Source organism: Antennarius striatus, chromosome 23, assembly GCF_040054535.1.
Source record: "Antennarius striatus isolate MH-2024 chromosome 23, ASM4005453v1, whole genome shotgun sequence".
NCBI classification, from domain to species: domain Eukaryota; kingdom Metazoa; phylum Chordata; class Actinopteri; order Lophiiformes; family Antennariidae; genus Antennarius; species Antennarius striatus.
In genome coordinates, this window is record NC_090798.1 from 12,773,187 (window position 1) to 12,795,747 (window position 22,561).

Genomic DNA, 22,561 nt, shown 5'->3' on the forward strand with positions numbered 1-22,561 from the left:
CACAAATACAAATAATAATAAAACCTTTATTGTTGTAAATTCCACACAGATTATTTATGTTGACAAAATCAGTTAAAAGAATTATTTAGGTATTGATCATCATTAATCAGGAGCAGTTGGAGAACAATACTGTTGAAGTGTTGCAGGCACACATTGTTCTGTCCTTCTCGAAAATATCAAGTGCGTATTAGAGATTTCTGTTGTGTGTCTTAATGTGGAGATTATCTTAATGTTCATTATCATTTAGTGGTTTTAATGTGATATATTTAAAACTGGCCATATGAAAGAAGATGCAAATCTTACGTTCGCAAAATAAAAGATGAATTTAAAAACAATTACATGCCTCATTATAGTTTTTGTTTGATATACAGTGTGTATATATATATATATATATATATATATATATATATATATACACACACACACAAAAATTTCTCCACACTATAAGGCACACCTCCAATGGATGGCCTAGCTTAAAACTTCTTTCATATATAATGCGCATTGGATTATAAGGCGCACTGTCGGTTTTTGAGAAAATAAAGGCTTTTAGGTGCGCCCTATAGCGCGGAAAATACTGTATATGAAAATACTGCCTCTAATTTAAAAAATATATTTGAGAATTTCAGAGAATATGTATACTACCAGGACATTGCATCTTGATTATACTGAAGTAATATAAGCTATATACTGTATATTGATTTAAACACATGATTCAGAGATCAATCATATCCTCATCTGTGGGATGTCACTCTCCTTTTAGTCTGAACTGTCCATCACCGACTGATCTATAATCAATGATCTGTCAGCTGGTTGCTACTGATCGGCTCAGGTACCATGAGAAGGTGACCAGAACACATTTCCAGAAACAATACTCTTGAACTGTTGCTTGGTTCACCTCCACATATAACTAATTTCACTTTCACAGTTTGATTTAATGCTAAGTTGGTCTGAACATTTGATGAGTACAGCTTTAGCTGTCTTCTGCTCCCAGCCGTGTCTCCTCACTGCTGGACAGGTGGAACCTGTACTGTTATCACCGGCTGAAAGACAAGAGAAATAAGAAACTGATGGAGTTCATTATTGACGCTGAAATCAGATATATGGCGCAGAGATGCTGATACAAACTCTCCTCCAAGGACACAAACAACTAGGCGTTGCTGTAATGATGGATTTACAAAAAGATTTCGCACGTCCATAGAGTATGATAACAGCTTTACAAACATTTTTTCCCTGTTAGTTTAATTCTATTTAGATTAATTCATTTAGCAATTTCTAAAATTATTTTGTCTCGTAAAGCATTTTCCGGTTATTTTCTCAATAACCAACATTATACATGGAAAAACATTTAATATAGCCCATTACATATTTTTATTATATATATGTATATATGTATAAATAATATTTTTAATATTTAATAATATAATTTCATATAAAAATATAATTCTAATGTGCCTTATAATTATAATATAATTATAATATAATATAATTATAATATAATACATACTCCCCCATTGGGAAATATTATAAGGAAACGTAACATTAATGTTCATTGTTATGCAGACGACACACAACTATATTTATCAATTAAAATAAATGAATCTGACCAGCTAACTAAATTGGAAACCTGCCTCAAGGATATTAAATCCTGGATGCTTATCTGTTAAGCGCTTTGAAATATCTTCAGATGTTATGAAGCGATATATAAATAACAGGTGATTGATTTATTGATTGATTGATTGATTATAATCCGGAAAATACTGTAATTTTAATCTCCAATGACAGATTTGTGATGTGAAGACTGTCAGAGAAACACAACAGCTGACGTTGGGTCCAAGACGATCTATGATTCAGTCCAACACTGTTCGCATTAACGAAGCTGACACCTGATGACATCCTTGGACCCTTCAGCCCAGGGACCCTCAGCCGCGTTTACTCACCATTTTGGGGGCTGGTGCACAGCAGTTGACCACCTTGCAGCTGTAGATGGCCAAAGTGGCAGAGATGGCCACCAGAACGACCTGGACCACCATACTCTCAGCGTGAAAGTGGGAATGAACGTTCTATAAGTAGAGAATAACAGATGTGATGCATGAAGTAAAAAAACAAAACAAAGTTATTATACGTTTGCGTATAATAAGTTGAATCCAGTGGAAATAAAGCTCTCATAAGAATTAACAGCCCACCTCGATCTTACGGCAGGTTTCACCATAGTGCAATGTGAAGTTGTCATAGTAGTAATGCCAGCAGTAATACGGCGCGTCCTCCATTTTTATCACAGCGAGGACGAAGTTGAACACGGCGGCGCCAACGGCCACGATCTGCATCCCCAAGCAGGCTCTGAGCTGAGACACCAGGAGACACGGCTCTAACACAGTATGGTCACATGACACAGCTTTAACACAGTATGGTCACATGACCTGTTTATCCGGCTGATCTAAGTGAAAACGTTTCTTCACCCTGTTCCTCATTGAATTAGGCCGATTCTGACATTAAAATTCAAGGAAACAGTTCACCTAAAAGAAAATGTCATCATCATGAAGCCAAAGGATTGTAAACCTGCCCCCAGAATCTGGATCAATCGAATTAGTCTGCGGCAGTGACATCACCATGGAAACTTGTATGTTTTTAATGCCGTGATGATGTCACTACAAAATGCAGTCATGTCACTTTACAATGGTGTCTGTTTTAATGTGGTGCATGAAGCATTCATAGTTGCAGATTACTAAATATTTTCTTTACTATCTATATCAGTCCCAAAGTGGAATGTTGAAAATCAGATGGAATCAGACGAGAGCCGACGTAGAGGGGACAGAAGTGAAAAATAGAAACTAAATTGTGTTTTTTAATTCATTTAAGGAAAATTTCCACTCATTCCCTCAATTTTCCACATTTTCTGTGTTGTCTTTGTTTCATTTTGGTCTAAATATGGATTTTTATTGCAAATCATAACATACTGGTTCTATTAACCCTTTACACAGCGTGCTAACCTTTTTAACCTTTTACATTATTTAATATTATGCGCTGTCGCTGATCCTGTTAACAACTCACCGTTGGCACATGGAGATTCTTTGCTGCCACCGCCACGCTGCCGGCTATCACCACCTAAACACACAAGTCACACATCAACTTACTGAACAGTCTAAATTAATAAGACTGGATTATAATAGTTCAAATTCTTCCAATCAAATTGAATATTGGGTATAATGATTAAAAAATGTTGCACAGAAAAACAAATTTATAGAGTGCCCTCTAGTGGTGGGTACCATGAACATTTACCGTAAAGGGACAGGATGCTGGTGCCTCTGTTGTGTAACTCCTCTACGGTAACTAATGTCATGACAGTGTTGTGACAGAAGCTCCTTCAAACAGGAAGCAGCACAAAGAGCTGCTTCCACTTATGTGTTATTTATTCTTTCGGCCCACAAAAGCAGCACAGTGAACAATATTTCCCAAGATTTCGTGAATCACGCTTTCTAAAAAGTTACACAACTAAAGATAATTTACAGATGGAATCAGAAGAGAGCCGATGTAGAGGGAACAGTGGTGAAAAATTTCCCTCATTTATTCTCCATCACTACAGCGCTGCACATATTAACCTCATATATGAAGCGTCGGCCCTCTCACCAGTAGAGAGGAGATGAAGAAGGGGATGTCGGTGCTCACACGCGTCAGGTCTTTGGCCAGAAACACGACCACACTGATGATCTGGAACAAGCTGAGACCGATCTGCGTGATCTGGGACGTCAGAGAGAAGAATTCACGTTAAAGACACATTAAAGTTCATATTCAGATATATAAAATAAAACGAGTACCCCCAGAGCTTGGGGCTCTGCTTCCAGGTACTTCTCCTTCCTGTGGACGTTCTTCTGGAAGGTCACGGCGACCAGAGGGCTCTGAGCCGGGCTGATGGCGTCCTGATCCTCCGCTGCTCCGTCTGGAACCAGAGGACCACGTGAGGGACGTGTGTGTGTGTGTGTGTGTGTGTGTGTGTGTGTGAGGTATACATACGCATGTGATTATTTAGAGTGGAAAAAAAAAGTAACATTCCCACATCGATCATTGACGGATTGATTATTATTCCAGGCAGCGAAGGGGATGAAGATGAGATGAAGACCTTGACCTTGACAAAACTAGGTCAAGGTCAAATTTCAACTTTTGTACACTCAGTAACAATATAAGATAGAAAGATGAGGGAGAAGACTAGTGTAAGTAGGACCGTAGATCAAAGCTAGTGCTTTGATCAATGACAGTAGGTCAGAACACTAGTTTTGATCGTTGACTTACAGAAGTACGTAAAGGTAACATGTTGAATTCAGGGAGGATGCTGTCGTCTGTGACTGCATTGGTTCTAGTTATGTGTGTATTAATCCTCCGTTAGAACACCACGTGACCAGGACACACACACATTTGAGTTCAGTGGATCAAGTTTTCCGCCATAAGACCCGATCTGAACGGGGTAACGGTCACACGGCGGAGGAGAATCCGGATTAAATCCTGCAGATTACAACTCCCTCTGAAATATCCCGCGTTGTTTACCTGCCATCGTGTCCGTCCGTCCCCTGAAACACCTCCTCTGGTTATCGCGTTAATGTCCTCGGTCCAGATCCAGACCCGAACCTCTGGACGGCCTCGGTGTGGTCGAGTCCCGCCCGTCCTGAAACATGACCCCGGTCCGCTCCACAGCTGCTGCCGCTGGAAACTCGGCCTCTGATTGGCTGCTGAGTCGATCGCTGCTCAGAGATGACGTGTTGTTCACCAGCAAACGGCATTTCGCAACTTCCTACCTCGAATTTATTTCACGCTGTAGTCCAGATTTATTCTGGGGGGTTAGCCCGACCCGTTATGATCAGGAATCAGCTCCAGAGCCGCTTTCACTGAGTCTGATATGAAATCAATAGTTTGACTTCCTTCAGTTTAAACAAGGCAGTCAGAGACTGCAACATCCCGCGACACCCCTGACTTCAACAATTTACCCTGACCTACTTTCATAAAGGTCGCAGCAATGAATTCTATAATGACATCGACTCAGTTTTCCGAATATGAAGGTCATCGTCACACGTTTGTGCCTCTGACTTCCTGAAAAAGTTGCTTTTTGTTTTGTGATCATTGATCAGGTTTCAGAGACGTGTACCTAAAAGGTCTAAAAGAGGAAAAAGGTCCTCCTTCAACCGGGGCGGACTTTAAAACTGCAGGAGGAACAATGTGTCACCGTTTCCTTCCTTTCATGGAGATGCGCTAACGCAACACGGACAACTAGTTTTATCGTCAAAGAACTGGTCAAAGAGTCGACTCATGTATTTTTGACAAATACAAGTTTTTATTTTTCTTCCAAATTTCTTGAAAAAACAAACCGAGGCATTTCTCCTACTTCTTCTGGTTTTTATAATCTCATTGCATTTCAAATGTACATAAAGGCAAAAAAAGGATGTTTTTACTCCAGAATTATATTTAATTATCTCCAATGACTTCTGGCACATGTAATATATTCAAAAATGCATATAATATATATTTTGAATGAATGATTGAATGAATGAACCATCAAGAAGTGCTCAGACGGCTGTATAGTCTGCAACACTTTTACTGCACAGCATCACCTGGTGGTGACACCTTGAACTGCAGCTGACAGCAGCAGATCTGATCCTGGACCAGATCAACATTCCACAGTGTTCCACACCTTCAGGAGACATGGACAGCAGTCCAACACAGAAACAGGAGATTTCCCAGTTCTCACAGGCTCTTTTTTTTTTCTCTGATCCTCAGTGGATTCCAACCATGAAGTGATCAGTAAAGCACAAACCTGCAGGCTGGATAAGGAATGGAGTTTAAATGAGAAAACACGCACTTCCTGTGTAATGTAGGTGACGGTGAGGATGTTCCAAAGCCCAAATAAAGCTACAGACCTGACCGGACGGATTTGTGATTAAAGGAGTGTAATGTTTTCACCCTGAGTGTAATAAGGCGCAGCACAGTGTCAGATTATTTTAAGCACCGGTTCATTATTTTAGAACAGACAGGTTTGCTTTCATTTCAAGACTTGGATGAAAAACTCATTCCAGTGCCTGATAAAAGGTAGAAGAGCAGGAAATAACTGTAAGCACATGACAAATGACATGTCAGAGGCGTGGGTGGAAAATGTGTGACATATTACATGTAATCAGGGTCGAATTTAACTGACAAGCACATTTAAATCTATTTTAAACAGTAAAATGGTAAACCAAGAATGGGAGAATGGCTTTGGTAGAAGAACACTTTATCCCCATTAGTCCTATGCGAAATCACCATCAGCAACGTACATACATAGAGAACAAAAAAGTGCTACTGGGACAGGAATCAGTGCAATTATTGTCTGTCAGGCAATATGAATAACGTGGAAAAAATACCCTTATAGTTTTCCCTTTCTGATGATTAACAGTGCAAACAGAAGAAAAACTTTGACAGTCGGAGAGTGCTTCGCTTCTTTTTGGAAATAAAAATCCCAGGTTGAAAATAAAGATTACATTTGATCGCTTAAAACAACAGAAAATTAACACATTTAAACAATGACACCTCAAATCTCAAACAACTTGTGTGTATAGTGTATCATGTAGATTAAACTACATTTCAATCAACATTTTCACTGCTTACTAGTATAAAGTGTGATTAGACTGAGAGTTTGTGGTCATGTTTGTTAATATATTAATCCTATATTTATGTAATTATATTATTGCCCTCCTCTAACAGAGCTTGACATCACAACATAGTTTTTGGGGTAATTTTGGATAAAAAACTTTGATATAAAAAATTGGCATAAAAACAGTCACTAATGTAGAAAATATTGCATAGTCCTTTCTTTTCAAAACACACATGTATGGAATCTGTACTATACAGGTATGGAACAACAAAAAATTAGATTTTTAAACGCAGATAAAAAAAACTTACAATTGCAGGTTTGATTTTTAATCTAAATATTTAAAAGTTCAATATCGCTAAACTGATTACCCGACCAAAATCTATTTGTCATATATAAAGCATCTATAAAAAAAAGGAAACATTGAGGTTTTATGTCGGTTAGAGGAGGTCAAAATCGACAAATATAACTTTAAGTGCAGCATTGATCGTAATCTTTCAACTTTCAACAGCGTTGATCAACCTGCCCACTCCTGAGGGGACGCCCGCTTCAAATCCTCACAAAGTAAAACCAAAGATGGGAAAATTGCAGGTTAAGCTTTGGTAGAAGTGCCCCCTCCCCGCCCCCTCTCCCCCAGGTGGTCCTGGGCCAGCGTCGCTCAGAGAGCCTGGTAACCATCGGTCCTCTTTCTGCGACTCCAGAGGTAGGCCCCCAGCACGATGACGATGAGCACCAGCAATGTTATTCCAATGGCTATGGCGGCGCGGTAGTCGTGCTGGTCTGCTGGACAGAAGTCCGCTGGAAAACATTCAACATTCAACTTACATCACATGACCAGTACACAAAAAAACAAAAAAACATGGACCACTATTTATACTTTCAATTATTTAGATATTGAATGTTAAATTCAGTTTTATTCATTATAAATTATAATAATTAATATTTATATTAATAATATATTATTATTATTATCATTATTATATAGTAATTATAATTCATTATAAATGATTAAAAATGTAATTTGGTTTCACATTTTACAAACACAAAAATGACATCTGACTATTTTCAATAAGTTTAGATGGTGACTGATTTTAATAAAGGCAGCAAACAGACCTCCAAATGTTGTGATAGCGTTTCTCAGACTACAGTTAACCTGTTTGGCCGGTTCCACAGGTGGCATGTGTTCTATTATTCTACAGGTAGCATGTGATCTGTTGTTCCACAGGTGGCATGTGTTCTATTATTCTACAGGTAGCATGTGATCTGTGGTTCCACAGGTAGCATGTGATCTGTGGCACTAACCTATTACACCACATTTTCTAGATAGTAAGACGATGCAAACGCAGTAGAAAACGGCTCAGATGGTTCATTTATGTAAAGAAATGTGGTTTTCTTGAATTTCTAGATCAGGTCTGTGAAGATTTTATTTATGTGAAACGTGTCTGGGACAGAATGCTGTGGATAATATTCTTATCTTTTCTTGCACGTCTTTACTTTTGACTACTTTTATGAAGTCTGTAATCAGGAGCTGAAAATTTGGATGTTGTTAGCACGTATGCTTTTATGTGCTGCATAGATACAAAATAAAATATAAAATATTTTACAATAAAATATTCTAAAATATTCTTGCACTGGATTATAAAAGGCTTTTAGGTGCGCCTTAGAGTGCAGAAAATACTGAATTCATCTTGTTTTCTTGGTGACACTCACGTGAACCAAACTCGTTGGCTGGGGTCAGGTTGAAGGCCTGCACCCTGTCGTTGGTGATGTTGAGGTACAACCCCTCCCCCATCTGGATGGATTCATTCCGGCAGGAGTAGGAATGACCCACTCTCGCACTGAAGAGATGGGACTTGTTCTTGGCGCTTTGGGTGACGTTACCTGCAGGAGTGAAACAGATCGACACTTGTGTTCTTTCAGGGTGGCGTCTCACGCATCATCCAGGTGATGCCACGCATTCCTCTCAGGAGGTGACCCATTTCAACAAGGAAGTTCTTCTCTCACTTCTCGTACTTCTCATTTCAATTCTTGTAATGCTACACAACAACAAACTGCAGCTCTGTGCGTGTTAAGTATGGAGATAAGCAAAATGACAGTAAATCAAATGACTTACTGGGGTAATTCAGACTGAAGGACAGTTGATCAACGTAGACTTCATTATCAGCTTGGCTCTGGTGACACAAAACAGAGAAATATGAGGGGTTTTGTTTTATTTTATATTAATATAAAAACAGTGTCATCAGGTTTTATTAACCAAGAAATTCACATTAATGAATTCTGTTATAGAATCAACACTAAGAAAAGTTGTCTTTCAGTTCTGTGTTCATTTTATTGTCATTGAAGTCCAAGAAAACAGTCAGTATTTCAGTCTAGCTTTAATAAAAGGGTGATATTATCATCTTTTCTCACACATTGTTTCATTCTAGTGAAACCAAACCCACTTTTTTTCACCGGTTTCACATCATAATAATCTGATCAGCTGACAAAACAGCTGGACGGTTCAGCTCTGGACTGGTTCCATTACAACAGAAGAAGTGGAGGGGGAAGTGGGTTGTAATGTAAAAAAAGAAAATGAACATTTAACCTCCTTTTTCTGCGGATGATCATCAAGAGAGAATTTTGACTAATGTTTTATTTAGACTTTACATTATTATTTTCATTATTAATGAATGGACAAAAAATAAAGGCAAAAGAATTTGGTCATTTCTTCCACCATCAGGGCAAAGCAGACAGAAAGTCATTCACATCATTTATTAAATGATCAGATAATAAACATTTCAGTCAAATTTGGCAATAACTAATGGTTGTGCAGCCTCCTCAGCACACTGTCTGAAAAGGGATGGTAGCCTCCCTCCCTGTTACATGTTTGAAGAACTGGTTTGTCAACCAAATTTCCCCCTTTTAATAAAGTTCTCCTCTGGCTCAGGGTTCTGTATAAGGTTCCACGTCTACAGTTAATATTCATTTACCTTCTTTTAGTAAAATACCAACAGTTGAGAAGGTTAGAAATCAGATGCTATTGATAAAAGGGTAAACCTCAATCGCTTCCACATTATTCTCCTTCAATATTTGTGAAACAACAATACCTTGTTGAACATGAAGGTGATATTACCCTCATGAAAGACAAGCGTCAGGGTGGCTGTGGTATCCTCGCAAGATCCGGTTGCGTTGGTCGCGTTGGGATTAACAGTGAACACCTGGAAGAGAAACTGAGTAAATGTTTGGCGACTCGTTCTTATTGGTTGGATTTGTCACAAGACTGGCCGATATCACATCTCCCATGATTATTAAACACATCAAAATAAAGAAACTTAAACTTGCATGGAAATTTGTGTCATCCAAAATGTAAAATGCTGACTATGATAAATCAGAAGGCCAAAAGTTCTACATGTGTTGACCTATTAAAATGACTACACACATTACCTACTTGGGTCACAAAACGGCCGTCTCATAATAGTGTAAAAAAAGAAGAAGTAAAACACAATTTTTTTTTCTTTCAATGCATCAGATCTTTTCCATTAGCTCAGACCTATCCATAGATATAATGTTTATTATATATATATATATATATATATTTTATTATACGTATATGTTTATATGGAATATGTCAATAAAACCCTGTTTTTCTTCCAATGGGAAAAACACAAAATATGGAATATTTCCAAGTTAGTGCACAGTTTAATACTTCTGATAAAGATATTAGAACTATTGGATGAAGGTTTTTGCAGGTGTGTGAACAGACAGTAGGTCTGGGTTTTGGGGGGATTTTGGGGTGATTCTCTTGTTGCAGACAATGAAGATGATTATTCATTATAACATGTCAGCATTATTTTACATAGTAACATATATCATATACATATATAATATATAAATATATAATGCATATATATATATATACATATATATATATATGCTTACAGTATATCACACATATGTGGTGATAATGGGAGTCAATTGGACCATTTTTGACCCTGTCAGGTATTGTGTGTACACAGAAAAAATCTGCTATTCTATACACTTCCAGTGACAGGCATTAAGAATTTAGAAAATAAATATGGAAGAAAATTTCATATATTTAGCTTTTTAACTGACTGATCTGTTGGGAGAGAACGCATCAAAACAACAGAAATGTCACATTATGGCCCAGATAAACCCTGGCCTGCTAATGTCACACTAACCAAAGATTTCTGACCTTTAACCTTTCTCATTTTGACTTGATTCTGACCAAAGACGACTAACCTCAGAGGGTGACAGTTGGATCCGCAGCGCCATCTCAGCCATCACACAAATCTTGCCATCTTTCTTGACGATGTAGTTCCCCACGGGTAAAGTACCGGGGGGGACCGTCGGTGGGGCAGTGGTGCTGCCGGTCGTATGGGTGGTGGTGTTACAACTCTTGGTGGTGGCGGGCGTGGTGGTGGGTGTGGTGGTGGTGGTGGTGGGTGTGGTGGTGGGTGTGGTGGTGGGCGTGGTGGTGGAGGGTGTGGTGGGTGTGGTGGGTGTGGTGGGTGTGGTGGGTGTGGTGGGTGTGGTGGTGGTGGTGGGTGTGGTGGTGGTGGTGGTGGGTGTGGTGGTGGTGGTGGTGGGCGTGGTGGGTGTGGTGGTGGTGGTGGTGGGTGTGGTGGTGGTGGTGGTGGGCGTGGTGGTGGTGGTGGGTGTGGTGGTGGTGGTGGTGGGCGTGGTGGGTGTGGTGGTGGTGGTGGTGGGCGTGGTGGTGGTGGTGGGTGTGGTGGTGGTGGTGGTGGGCGTGGTGGTGGGCATGGCGGTGGTGGTGTTAGTAGTGTTCTTGTGGATGGGGCTCATTGATTTGGCATTGGGGTCACGAGGACCAGACGTGACCCCAAGTACCTTGTATCCCTTTTCATCTTCAGCCAATGACAATGCTTCAATCAAAAAAAAAATAGAAAGAAGTTTCAAACTCAAACCACTTTGTGTTCTTTGCCATAAAAGGTGCATTATTTAATGTCTGCAATTTTATTTTATTTTTTTTTAATTGAGTTCAAGGTTAGTGTTTAACGTCTATTCATCGGTCGGAACTGTGAGTCGGTCGGACTAACTATGTAAAGACAATCCGACTGACATCAGGACTGTTGTTCACGTTGATGTCAGCTGACACTACAGCTGTCGGGCTGGTTTGGACGAATCAAAACCGCAACCCTTTAGGAGTCAACCAGAACAAATGACCAAGTTTTATTTAGTTAACAACGTGTTGGGTTATGATTTGAATGTTTCTGAGTCCAACTGTTGAACTTCATGGATGATAAGTGATGCAAGAGTTAAATACAAACTCTAAACCTCCAGTCGACAGTCAGTCAAAAACCATCAACTGAACACAAAACTACACTCATCTGTTCCTCAACCTAAACACGTGTAGAGAGATGAAATGACATGTTTAAGTACCTTATTTTAAAATCAAAATTGAATTATAATTGTATTGTTACAGCCTCAGTACAGGTGTTCATTGCTTTCTGGTTGCTTGTTAAAATACAGAATATTTTTTAGAGATTATCATCTGACTTCAGTTACACTAAGTACACTGATGAGTCCTGGAATGTGGAGCAGGTGGTTAAATTCTAAGGTTGATCTGGGTGAAGGTGTGGATCCAGGAAATTCTTCTATTTGTTTTTTTACTTTGTGAACATGGCATTTCCTGACACATGACAGTTTTCCCAGTATTGATAATGTATAACAACAACTATCATGATGTAAATAATGACAATTCACACACTTTTGCACGTGTATTCACGTGGGCGACACAGTAACAGAACAATTCACTTAGATGTAGATAATGAAACTTTCTTTCTTTCTTCTTTCTTAACATTACTATACATAGTTAATTATATGCGTTGTATTATTGATGCTTTATGATTATATTTAACTTTTTTTGTTCGACATCCGGGTTTTAGAATAACCTTTTAACGGACAGCCAACATAAGACCGCAGAAACTTCTGTTCCCCATATATTCCAGGAAGTGACTCGGTTGTTTTAAATTGACATCAGTGCAGCCAGAATAAATGTCATAAAAAAAACAGAATTAGTGCACACCAGGTTATAATTTTAAAAACACTACTTTTCACTGAAATGACGTAAAGTAACGTTGTTTTATAGATGCATGTACTTGCTCAAATTTATAAAAGACAGAATCAGGAAGTAGGAAACATCTCACCTGAGAAAACGCACAAAGCAGCGAAAGCGAACGCGGCCGTCTTCATGGTGACGCAGTGAGTTTCTGTGGCGCGTCTCTGCTTTTAATGCAACAACCCGCATCGGGTTAACAGGTTAACGGAACTGTACGCGGACACGGACTGCTGGTTTACAAAATAAAAGCATGGTAGGAGTCACACACACACACACACACACACACAAACACATATATGATAAATTGATGATAAATGAATAAAACCCACAGAACTCCATCAATCAAGGATCCCACTATCTATGTGAATAAAGAAAAATGACATCAGACACAAGTTAGGACGTTAACTTTGTTCAAACAAATGTTTTTGTCAGTGTTCAAATGGGATTAATTACTGCATTGTGGGAAATGTAGTTTTTGGTCGAAGCACACTTTTTTGACCCTGAGAGAAGAGTGTGTGTGTTGAGGGTGGAGTCCTTCATGAAAGCTCCTCCACAGCTGCTCCCCTGCAGATCATTCAGACCTTTGTGCGACGTAGAAGTGGGGAGTTGAGACAGACTTTACAGTCAGGTGACTTTTGGGGGCTCTTTTGGAGGAATGGATGACAAAAGGCCAAACTGGAGGATATTCATGCTGTGTCTGTTTTCCAGCGGAGGGGAGTTGATCTGGACTTTGGACTTTTTGAACTGGGAGTTAACTGAACCTTGTGGATACACACGCACGCACACACACACACACACACACACACACACACACACACACACACACACACACACACACACACACACACACACACACACACACCCTCCACTGATGTGATTCCCTCTCCACTCCAATCTGGTGCACTAACTCCTCTTTACAATCTGCCATGACGCGTCTTCTCCCTGGGGGGCTCCTCTGGCAGGAGACCGTCAGAGGGAAGCCTCCACTCGTTCCCACAGTTTGAAACAGCTGCCAAACATGTGACCTCTGTGTGAGTCATGTGATCCAAATCAGCTGATTCCTGTTTATCAGGCTGGGAAAAGCAAAAAACTTGGGGGTGGCGATTTAGACACTGGTGCCCTTCTGCACCCCTCAGTTACTGATTCTGATAGAAGCTGTGTGTGAAAAATAATGATGATGATAACAATAACAATAATAATAATAATAATAATAATAATAATAATAATAATAATAATAATAATAATAATAATAATAATAATAATTTATTCTTTTTTATTTTTGTTGGTTTGTTTGTTTATAAAAGAAAAAGAAATATGACAAGTCTCCTGTGTACCCGGGAAATGTGTGTGTGTGTGTGTGTGTGTGTGTGTGTGTGTGTGTGTGTGTGTGTGTGTGTGTGTGTGTGTGTGTGTGTGTGTGTGTGTGTGTGTGTGTGTGTGTGTGTGTGTGTGTGTGTGTGTGTGTGTGTTAAGGGCCTGTACCCACTACAGTGAGAATTATATGCATGTGATTAAATTAACAGTGTGTTCTAGAATAAAAAATAATAATTAATATAAATAAATAAATAGAAAAATAGATAAATAAATAAATGAATGAATGAATAAATAAATAAATAAATAAATAAATGTCAAGCTACTGAAGTTTCCTCAGCCAATCCAGACGCTGAAAACCTAATTGCCCCGCCTACTATGACGACATGCGCGAGTGAAGGTATCATACCATAAAAGGAAACTACACACGCATGCGCAGTGCTGACAGTTTTGTTTGAAGTGAAATGCTGGCAGGGATCACCACCGAGCCGCTGAGTCGGACCGTTTCTGATTGGAACGCTCCATTCCTGTCCTCCCGTCCGTGTTCTGGTTCCTCCGCGGCGCGTCTGGACGATGTTAGGCCGCCAGCAGCTCGCTATGGACCGGTCCCAGCAGCTGCTGAGCTACGTGGAGGACTACCTGGAGTGTGTGGAGTCTCTGCCTCTGGACATCCAGAGAAACGTCTCCCAGCTGCGGGAGATCGATGCCCGGTACCAGGGTACGTGTCTCCATCTGTCACCGCTGGAGCTGCGTGCATGAAGCTCCGAACCGGACCGGTGGTCTGGAATTAACCGCGCTATAGGAGGCGCAGAAGCGAGAGTTGCGTTCCGGTTTCACGGTAACCGAGCACCCCGGGTTGTTCTCTTCAACGATTATCAGAATGGAACTAAGAATGGGTAGAGTTCCGGTCAGCAGGGGGTTAGAGGTTCATGGATCCGGTGCGTCCTGCGCGTCCTGCGCGTCCTGCGCGTCCTGCGCGTCCTGCGCGTCCTGCGCGTCCTGCGCGTCCTGCGCGTCCTGCGCGTCCTGCGCGTCCTGCGCGTCCTGCGCGTCCTCCTGACGTGGAACGCGGTCTCTTGTCAAACGCTCAATGCACAGCGACCGGATCTGGAGGAATCGGTGCTCAGTCTCTAGGGATGACTTTAGTAGTGATCTTTAAAAAGTATAAAATGTCAACTTCGTCAGTAAAGTTAAACTTTTCCAGTTTTTAGCAGCTGGTCCATCTGAAAGGAGACGTGGGGGGGGGGGGGTCAGAAACAACAGAGGTGTTAGAAATGAGAAATGTCATCGCCTGAAAATAAGGACAGTGGTTAAGAGAGGATTTTTCAGCATTAATGAGGTTACCTAGCAACACGATTCATGTAAAAATAGCGTTTAGAGAGGTGGAGTGTGTCACCGCTGAGACACTGAGCTGTGTATTACATACAAACATCTTCAGTTCCGCTTCCTTCATTTGTCGGGGGGAGCTGGAGTCTATCCCAGGGGGCTTGGGGCGTGAGGCAGGGTACACTCTGGGTGTGACGCCAGTGCACCGCAAAAGCCACATGAAGGACACACAAACACACACATTCACACCTACAGACACTTTGAGACCGAGCAGTTCACCTGAAATACATGTACAAAATACATGTACAAAATACATGTACAAAATACATGTACAAAATACATGTACAAAATACATGTACAAAATACATGTACAAAATACATGTACAAAATACATGTACAAAATACATGTGCAACTGCAGTTTATACTTCTGGTGAGTTACTTATCGGATGAAAGCTGATATACTGTAGTTCATCACTGAGTTCAGCACAAAAGTTGTATTATAGTACAACATTTCTAAGTACGACTACAAAAAGTTAAAGACTGGGTTCTGTATTGACGCTACTGCTTTAGCATTTTCCTCCCTGAAGGTCATGGGGGGCCGCTGCTCCTCCAGGAGTCCTGAGTTACTAATACTAGAGTGTACCACTAGTTCCTCCTAGGGGATCATTCAAATATATAAAATTAAAATTAAAAATATTTTAAAAATCATGTTCAGTAAAAAAAACAAAACCAACTGTCCTGCAGCCTGATCAATGAAAAATAGAAATTTTTTCAGGAAATGATAAAGGATGTGGTTTATTGCTTTTTGAAGAGCTTGCCTTGAGTTACTTGTAGTAAAAGTGTTGCTGTAAGACTGGAGAAAAGTGGTGATGAGGATGATAAGAAGACAAATGTTCACATGTCTTGTTGAAAAGTGAATTTTATTCCTTTAATGCTCAGTAGACGTTTGTTCTCCTTTGCAGAGGTGCTGAAGGAGGTGGATGAAGTGTCTGTGAAGTTCAGCGGTGAACACGACGCCGCTCAAAGGAAGCGGCTGCAGGTCCAGCTCCAGAGGGCGCTCATCAGCAGCCAGGAGCTGGGCGATGAGAAGATCCACGTGGTGACCCAGATGACGGAGCTCGTGGAGAACCGCTTCCGCCAGATGGATTCCCACTCCGTCTGCCTGCAGGGGCCAGTCGAGACGGAGCGTCTCCATGTGGAACGCCGCTCCAGCGTCCAAGACCCCCAGGTCCCCGAACGCACCTCGACTCGACGCCCGCGTCGCCAACGCAACAGCGAGTGCCGTGAGCCCAGTCATTCGTCAGCGAATGGCTCTCTATTGGACGACCCACTGGAGGAGTCCGTCCCCCCACCCAGAGATAAGAAGTCCAAGTCGGCGAAGAAGAAGAAACGCAAGGCCAAGCAGGAGCGAGACGCCTCCCCAGTCGATTTTGCGATTGACCCCAACGAGCCGACCTATTGCCTCTGTGAGCAGGTGTCGTACGGCGAGATGATTGGCTGTGACAATGACCAGTGTCCAATAGAGTGGTTCCACTTCTCCTGCGTTGGGCTCACCTACAAGCCCAAGGGCAGGTGGTTCTGTCCAAAATGCAGAGGAGACAGTGAGAAGACCATGGACAGGAGCTTGGACAGGAACAGAAAAGACCGCAGGTCCAGGTAGTAGCCATCCCCCGCCCAGGCTAAGACTATCAACCAGGGCTGAAGGTACTGGTGAAGCACAACGCTCACCATCGGTGTTGATTATTGGTTTAATTGCACTGCTGTTTCACCCGTGATTGGCTGTAAACTCAACCTGAAGCTACCATCACCTTGAAGTAGTTCCTTCTTTTTTGAGATGACTTTCATTTTGACTTTCAAGGAAAGAACAAGATCTTGTTTTACTTTTTCATACTTTTGGTTATTTTGTTTTTGGCCAGAAAAGGTCTTCATTTTTACATAATGTACTCATCTTTCCTGTATACTATAATGGTTAGCAACTAACTTCCTTTTGTAAAACGTTTTTTTATGTGATTGGAGGAATGATGATTAACGGGACGCTGGACTCTGGTCTTCTTGGTGGACTCTTATTGACTTTTCATCGGTTCACAATAGCGATGGTGTAAATGCTCTTTTTATATACATTTGAAGTAGAATGGTGGGTAGCCCTAGCCGACCTGTGACCCACAAAGCGGGTAATAGGGTTGCTTCAGGAATTAACATCAACACCAGGTAGAACGACGATGGTTAACACAACGGAAGACTAGTTTTAAATCTGTAGCTTCAAGACATTCACTCAATACATCCCACTTCAGAGCGGTGATGTGTTGTAATGTCAGTGTTCGTCCGTCCGTAGGTCCACCAAATATCTTCACAACCGTTCAGATAGAAAGACAAGGGAGAAGGCCAGTATGATTAAGACCATAGATCAAAGCTAGTGCTATTCATAGATCAAAGCAGTAGGTTTGATCTTTGACCTATGCCAGTAGGTCAGGGTAACAATTTCAATTCAGGGGTGTTGGGGGATGTTGGTCTCTGACTGCATTGGTTCCTGTTCTTGAATTAATGAATTCAGGTTAAACACTTTAACCTGTGATCCAGTTTTTTTAAAAAATATATTCCAACTTAGAAATAACATGAAACCTTCTTGATTTTAAAGTTCTTTTCATGAGATTTTAATTTTTTTTTTAGTATTTTAGATGTCAGAGGTTTGTCTTTGACAACTTTTGGCAAAAAAGCCACAAATTTAGCTCTGATCACATTGTAGGTAAATGTCATGAAGCACATGAAATTTTATTCTATAAAAAATATAGCAACCCTCAGGAAACCTGCAGCCTACTCACACATGCATAGTAAGATATGTGAAATACTAGACACTTGGATTTGACACATGGCTTTATTAAAATATATTACAATTTTGAAGTCTCTAAAAGAGAGAATGATATTTTATTTGAAACATTTTCGGTGTATTAAAAATGTCTTTGCTTTAACCGCCACATTATCCATGACAGGAACAGAAGGGTTGCTATCGGAGACGCAGTCATCATTTTAAAGCAAACTCCAGCTCTTATTTACAGCCTCGCTGATGTCCAGGGTTAATCCAGGCAGCGTCGGTTCTCAGGCTGGCTGTGTTACGTGATGAAGGACGCAGCAGCAGCAGCGACAGGATTTGCTAAACCAGCCCTGAACCAAGGCTTTTTGCTCTACTCGTCTTTCCCTCCTGTTTTACTCAGCTACAAAAGGAAAACACGAAGCAGTGAAATGAGGCAGCGTCACAGGATTTAAAGGCATCTTCATTTTGATGACACTAACTTACATGCTGGACATCAGGATGAGATGATGGCCGAGAGGAAAAGACAGAAGAACACGAAGTTAATGACGAGTCTGACTGTTGAAGTGGAGCGTGTTGAGAAGAGATTAAACCTACTTTGATGACATCCACCCAGTTCCAACCTCGTGGCAGCTCCCCTTTGTTATCTGGAACAAGTTAGCTGTGTGAGTGACCCATGGATGATGGATGGATGACGGATGCATGGAGAGTCGGACTTCTATACCTGTTCTACTGATGATTCTCCTCTTCTGAGCTTTAGTCAGCTGCTCCTTCTTCTCCTTCTTCTTGGAAGTCGGGGCAACAGTCATCACCTCACTGCTGGACGTCAGCGTCTTTAACACGAACACACCAACTCATTTAGATCACTTTCGACAATCATTAAGTCTAACTTTAAAGCTTGTTCACCACCAAATATTACATAATATAAGATTTACAGATGGACAGACTAGGTTAACCCTTTGGGGGAGCAGAAAGTTAAGGAGTTCAGCTGTTCAAAGAGGGATTAGTAGCAAAGAACTTGAGTCAAAATGGTGAACCACACTGACCACAGCAGTAACTACAGCTTTGTGGTTCTCCATGAGTGTGTCCTGGTTCTCCTTGGCCCACTCAAACAAAGTGTACATCATGGCCGTGCCCAGGTTTACTTCCACCTGCTCCCCCAGCTTTGACAGGATCAGCTGCTTCGTTTCTGCAGAGCTGTGAGGAAAGAAAAGAATCAACACTTGTGTGTCCAGAAACAGAAGGACGACGGAGGTGAGGCACGGGTCAACATCATTGATAATTGCTTCGTAATACTAAAAAACACACACGTGATGATGAAGTCTAACGACTCAGAACATTTCTATAAAACAGAACTACATGTTACAACTTACATCCGATTGTTGAAAAAGGCATCCAGAGAGATGTTTGGGGGCGTGTCAGGGTACGTCTCCGGCCATGTGACGTCCAGAATGAAGGCGTTGGTGTCCTCCGTGTTTCCTATCTGTTATAGTTAGTAAAATAAAAGAAGAACACACACTGTAATTCAACCAGTTTATCATCAAGTGAAAATGAAGTTCACATGACTGAAGATGTAGAAATTGGGACAGTACCCACCCTAAACTGAAAGGAACCTAGACCGACTTCCTTGAAACACTCGTCCCCCTCGTAGATGGAGCGAAGAGCCTCCAGCTCCATCTGTGGTTGGAGAATATCCAGGTTAGTCAAATAGCAGATAAACAGCAGCTTGTTGAGGTTCTGGCACCAAACAGCGTTTAGAAACGCATTAAACCCAACAAAGCTGGCCAAAGTGTTAACTGGTGTAGCTAATAACTGTAAATGTAAAGAAATACATAAAATAACTACTGCTTAGTGTTAAATAACTCTGAATTTATGACTTATTCAAGTTACAAACATTACAGTTAACAAGAAAAAAACACGTTTGTTTCTCTGTTCTAACATAAATCCTTCTGTCAGGTTATTAAACCCACAGAACTCCATCAATCAAGGATCAAACTATCAATCAATAAAGAAAAATAACATCAGACACAAGTTAGGACGTTAACTTTGTTCAAACCGTTCTTTATCGGAGTTAAAATGGGCTGAACTACTGCATTGTGGGAAATGTAGTTTCTGCTCAAAGCAAACGTTTGACCTATTTTTTTTAAGACACTCGCGGGCCACATAAAATGCTATGGCGGGCCACATTTGGCCCCCGGGCCTCGACTTTGACACATGTGGCTTAGAGTGAACTACAGCGGAACTATTATGTGATGCTGATGCTGATGCTGCTGCTGCTGCTGATGATGATGATGATGATGATGATGATAGCTCGGTTCCGTTAGCCTTCCAGCTAACAGCTCAGGCGGGGGAACACCCATGCTAGTGTGACCCGGTGAGCAGCTAGCAGCCCGGCCCGCCCCGCCGCTCCCTCCATCGCCTCCGTCCTCACCTCCTGGTCCTCGTTGGCGGTCATGGCGGTGAGTCTCTGCGCGGAGGTTCGGTGTGTCCGGCCTCAGAGGCAGCGGTCCATCTGGAGCATCAAACTTCACCACGAACTATCACTTCCGTCTCGTCTGGAACAGCCACCAGCGCCATGACAATACACGCATGCGCAGTACGGCACACAACATAAGCGGAATTCCCTCAGCATGATGGGAGATGTAGTTTTCTGCTGCTCTGGTTTTTTTGTCGGGTGGTGATGAATAACTGCTAGTTATTTATTACTAATAACTACTAGTTATTTATTTCTAATAGTTATTGGATATTACATACGATTGAGGCACCTGACTAGTCCTCTGTACCTCCAGCTATAAAAAAAACCCCCATTCTTATATGAAATTACACTTCTTATGAATTATCTTTATTTATAAATCTTTATATATAAAGATTATAAAGATTTTTTCAGAAATACTTGGAGTAAATGGGAGAATAGACCAATGACGTATAGGTCATGTATGGATATAGGATGTAGTGTATTTTTAAATGTTGGATGTACCAACTCCAGATTCTATGTATGATGGATGAATAGATAGATAGATAGATAGATAGATAGATAGATAGATAGATAGATAGATAGATAGATAGATAGATAGATAGATAGATAGATAGGTAGATCCACCCATTTAATGCAGAAACAGACTGTTTTAAAGCCCTTCTAGTCACACATGAGGTTGGGTTGGAGATGATCTATCTTTGCACCAACTGAAACCTGCACTAAGGGACCATCGAGTTCTGGAAAAGTGTACCAATGAAAAAATATCCCAACGTCAAACTAGCTGCACTTAAGATACTGTCAATGTTTGGGAAAACATACGTCCGTCAGTCTGTGGAGGAGGGGTTGGACTGTGTCAAGAGATGTCAGAGAAGAGGGATCTCACAGTGAGTACGGGAATAGTTTTATTGTGAGGCAACTATGACAAAAGACACGTCACCAGGCAGACTCTGGTCTGGGAGGAGAGAGGATGGAGGGAGACATAAAGAACATCAGTGCCACAGAGCGTCAAGTCAAACACAGTTACATCTTCCCTGGATTTACAAAATAAATGCAGAAAAAAAAATACCAGTCAGGATAAGTGTAAATTATACCAGACATGAACTGTAACAGAATGTGTATTCATGTTTCAGCTGATGTATTTAAATGTCTGTACAGACTGTCATCATCTCAGCATTGTGGAGATGTCATAAATGACATTGTGTAAATAAAAATAAATTGAAGAAAAAAAACACCTCACCAGCAACATCATGTTCCAGAAACCTTGAAAAAAAATTGTAGAAAAAATATACTATTTTTACGTAACCATTCAGAAAAAAATACTTTGTTATATCTAAAGATGTCCAGCATTCATCAACAGTCAGTAGAAGAATTGAAATTTAATTTGGCCACCCTTCTGAGAGTTTTTGACTGGAGAAATATTCAGACTGTTTGCTTGACTGAATGTTCCAGTACTAATCCATTACAAATAAAAGTCCTAAATTAGTAAACTCACCAAAGTTTACTACAAAATAAACTAAAAATTGCCAGTTAGCAGTCAAATAAGTCAAAGATCCAAAGAAATTGTCCTAGTTTGTGTTTTATTGTTACTATTACTGACATATTAAGGTTGAGATTACTCCAAGGCCTGCTGTTGGCTCGCATCATTTTCTCAAGCATCATTATGTGTTTGAAACATTTAGAATATTGTCAACACATTTTCACCTGTGGTTCATCAGAAAAGAGGCAGATGAACCATTCCAGTCGAAGACACTTATTATGATTACAATATGAAATTTCTTATTAACTTTAGAATTCTGATTTTGAGGTCATAATTATGACTTTATTGATTTGAGGTAATGAGATAACTGTTTTGAGATAGATTGGAAGTAGAGATGGAGTAGAAGTACTGTATAAAGTAGTGTCACTGCAGGATTTGGATACATGTATGTAGATTGAGATAGAAATAAAACACATTG

At 40.7% G+C, this 22,561-nt stretch overlaps 4 protein-coding genes across 5 annotated transcripts; 1 reads left to right on the plus strand and 3 right to left on the minus strand.

The window, feature by feature from the left end:
* Positions 1–6: 6 nt before the first annotated feature.
* On the minus strand, positions 7–4,845 carry LOC137590236 (membrane-spanning 4-domains subfamily A member 4A-like). The gene is made up of 7 exons (XM_068307705.1): positions 4,537–4,845; positions 3,813–3,934; positions 3,625–3,735; positions 3,049–3,102; positions 2,184–2,342; positions 1,938–2,060; positions 7–1,040 (listed from the first exon to the last, which is right to left on the minus strand). Exons 1-7 carry the CDS (start codon positions 4,541–4,543, stop codon positions 1,002–1,004), a joined length of 615 nt encoding a protein of 204 aa, XP_068163806.1. The 5' UTR covers positions 4,544–4,845; the 3' UTR covers positions 7–1,001.
* A 450-nt stretch (positions 4,846–5,295) lies between these two features.
* LOC137590232 (uncharacterized) lies at positions 5,296–12,886 on the minus strand. 2 transcript variants are annotated; one of them, XM_068307701.1, is made up of 6 exons: positions 12,775–12,886; positions 10,847–11,490; positions 9,694–9,804; positions 8,721–8,778; positions 8,318–8,488; positions 5,296–7,405 (listed from the first exon to the last, which is right to left on the minus strand). In XM_068307701.1, exons 1-6 carry the CDS (start codon positions 12,818–12,820, stop codon positions 7,266–7,268), a joined length of 1,170 nt encoding a protein of 389 aa, XP_068163802.1. In that variant the 5' UTR covers positions 12,821–12,886; the 3' UTR covers positions 5,296–7,265. The 2 variants fall into 2 exon arrangements, with proteins under 2 accessions (XP_068163802.1, XP_068163803.1); XM_068307702.1 differs by lacking the exon at positions 12,775–12,886 and adding an exon at positions 12,520–12,660.
* A 1,532-nt stretch (positions 12,887–14,418) lies between these two features.
* On the plus strand, positions 14,419–18,218 carry ing2 (inhibitor of growth family, member 2). The gene is made up of 2 exons (XM_068307703.1): positions 14,419–14,715; positions 16,287–18,218. The coding sequence occupies exons 1-2, from the start codon at positions 14,571–14,573 to the stop codon at positions 16,982–16,984; spliced, it is 843 nt and encodes a 280-aa protein (XP_068163804.1). The 5' UTR covers positions 14,419–14,570; the 3' UTR covers positions 16,985–18,218.
* Positions 18,219–18,503: 285 nt separating this feature from the next.
* Positions 18,504–20,721, minus strand: rwdd (RWD domain containing 4). The gene is made up of 7 exons (XM_068308850.1): positions 20,562–20,721; positions 19,727–19,807; positions 19,504–19,613; positions 19,177–19,327; positions 18,855–18,963; positions 18,728–18,777; positions 18,504–18,533 (listed from the first exon to the last, which is right to left on the minus strand). The coding sequence occupies exons 1-7, from the start codon at positions 20,583–20,585 to the stop codon at positions 18,504–18,506; spliced, it is 555 nt and encodes a 184-aa protein (XP_068164951.1). The 5' UTR covers positions 20,586–20,721.
* Positions 20,722–22,561: the final 1,840 nt, after the last annotated feature.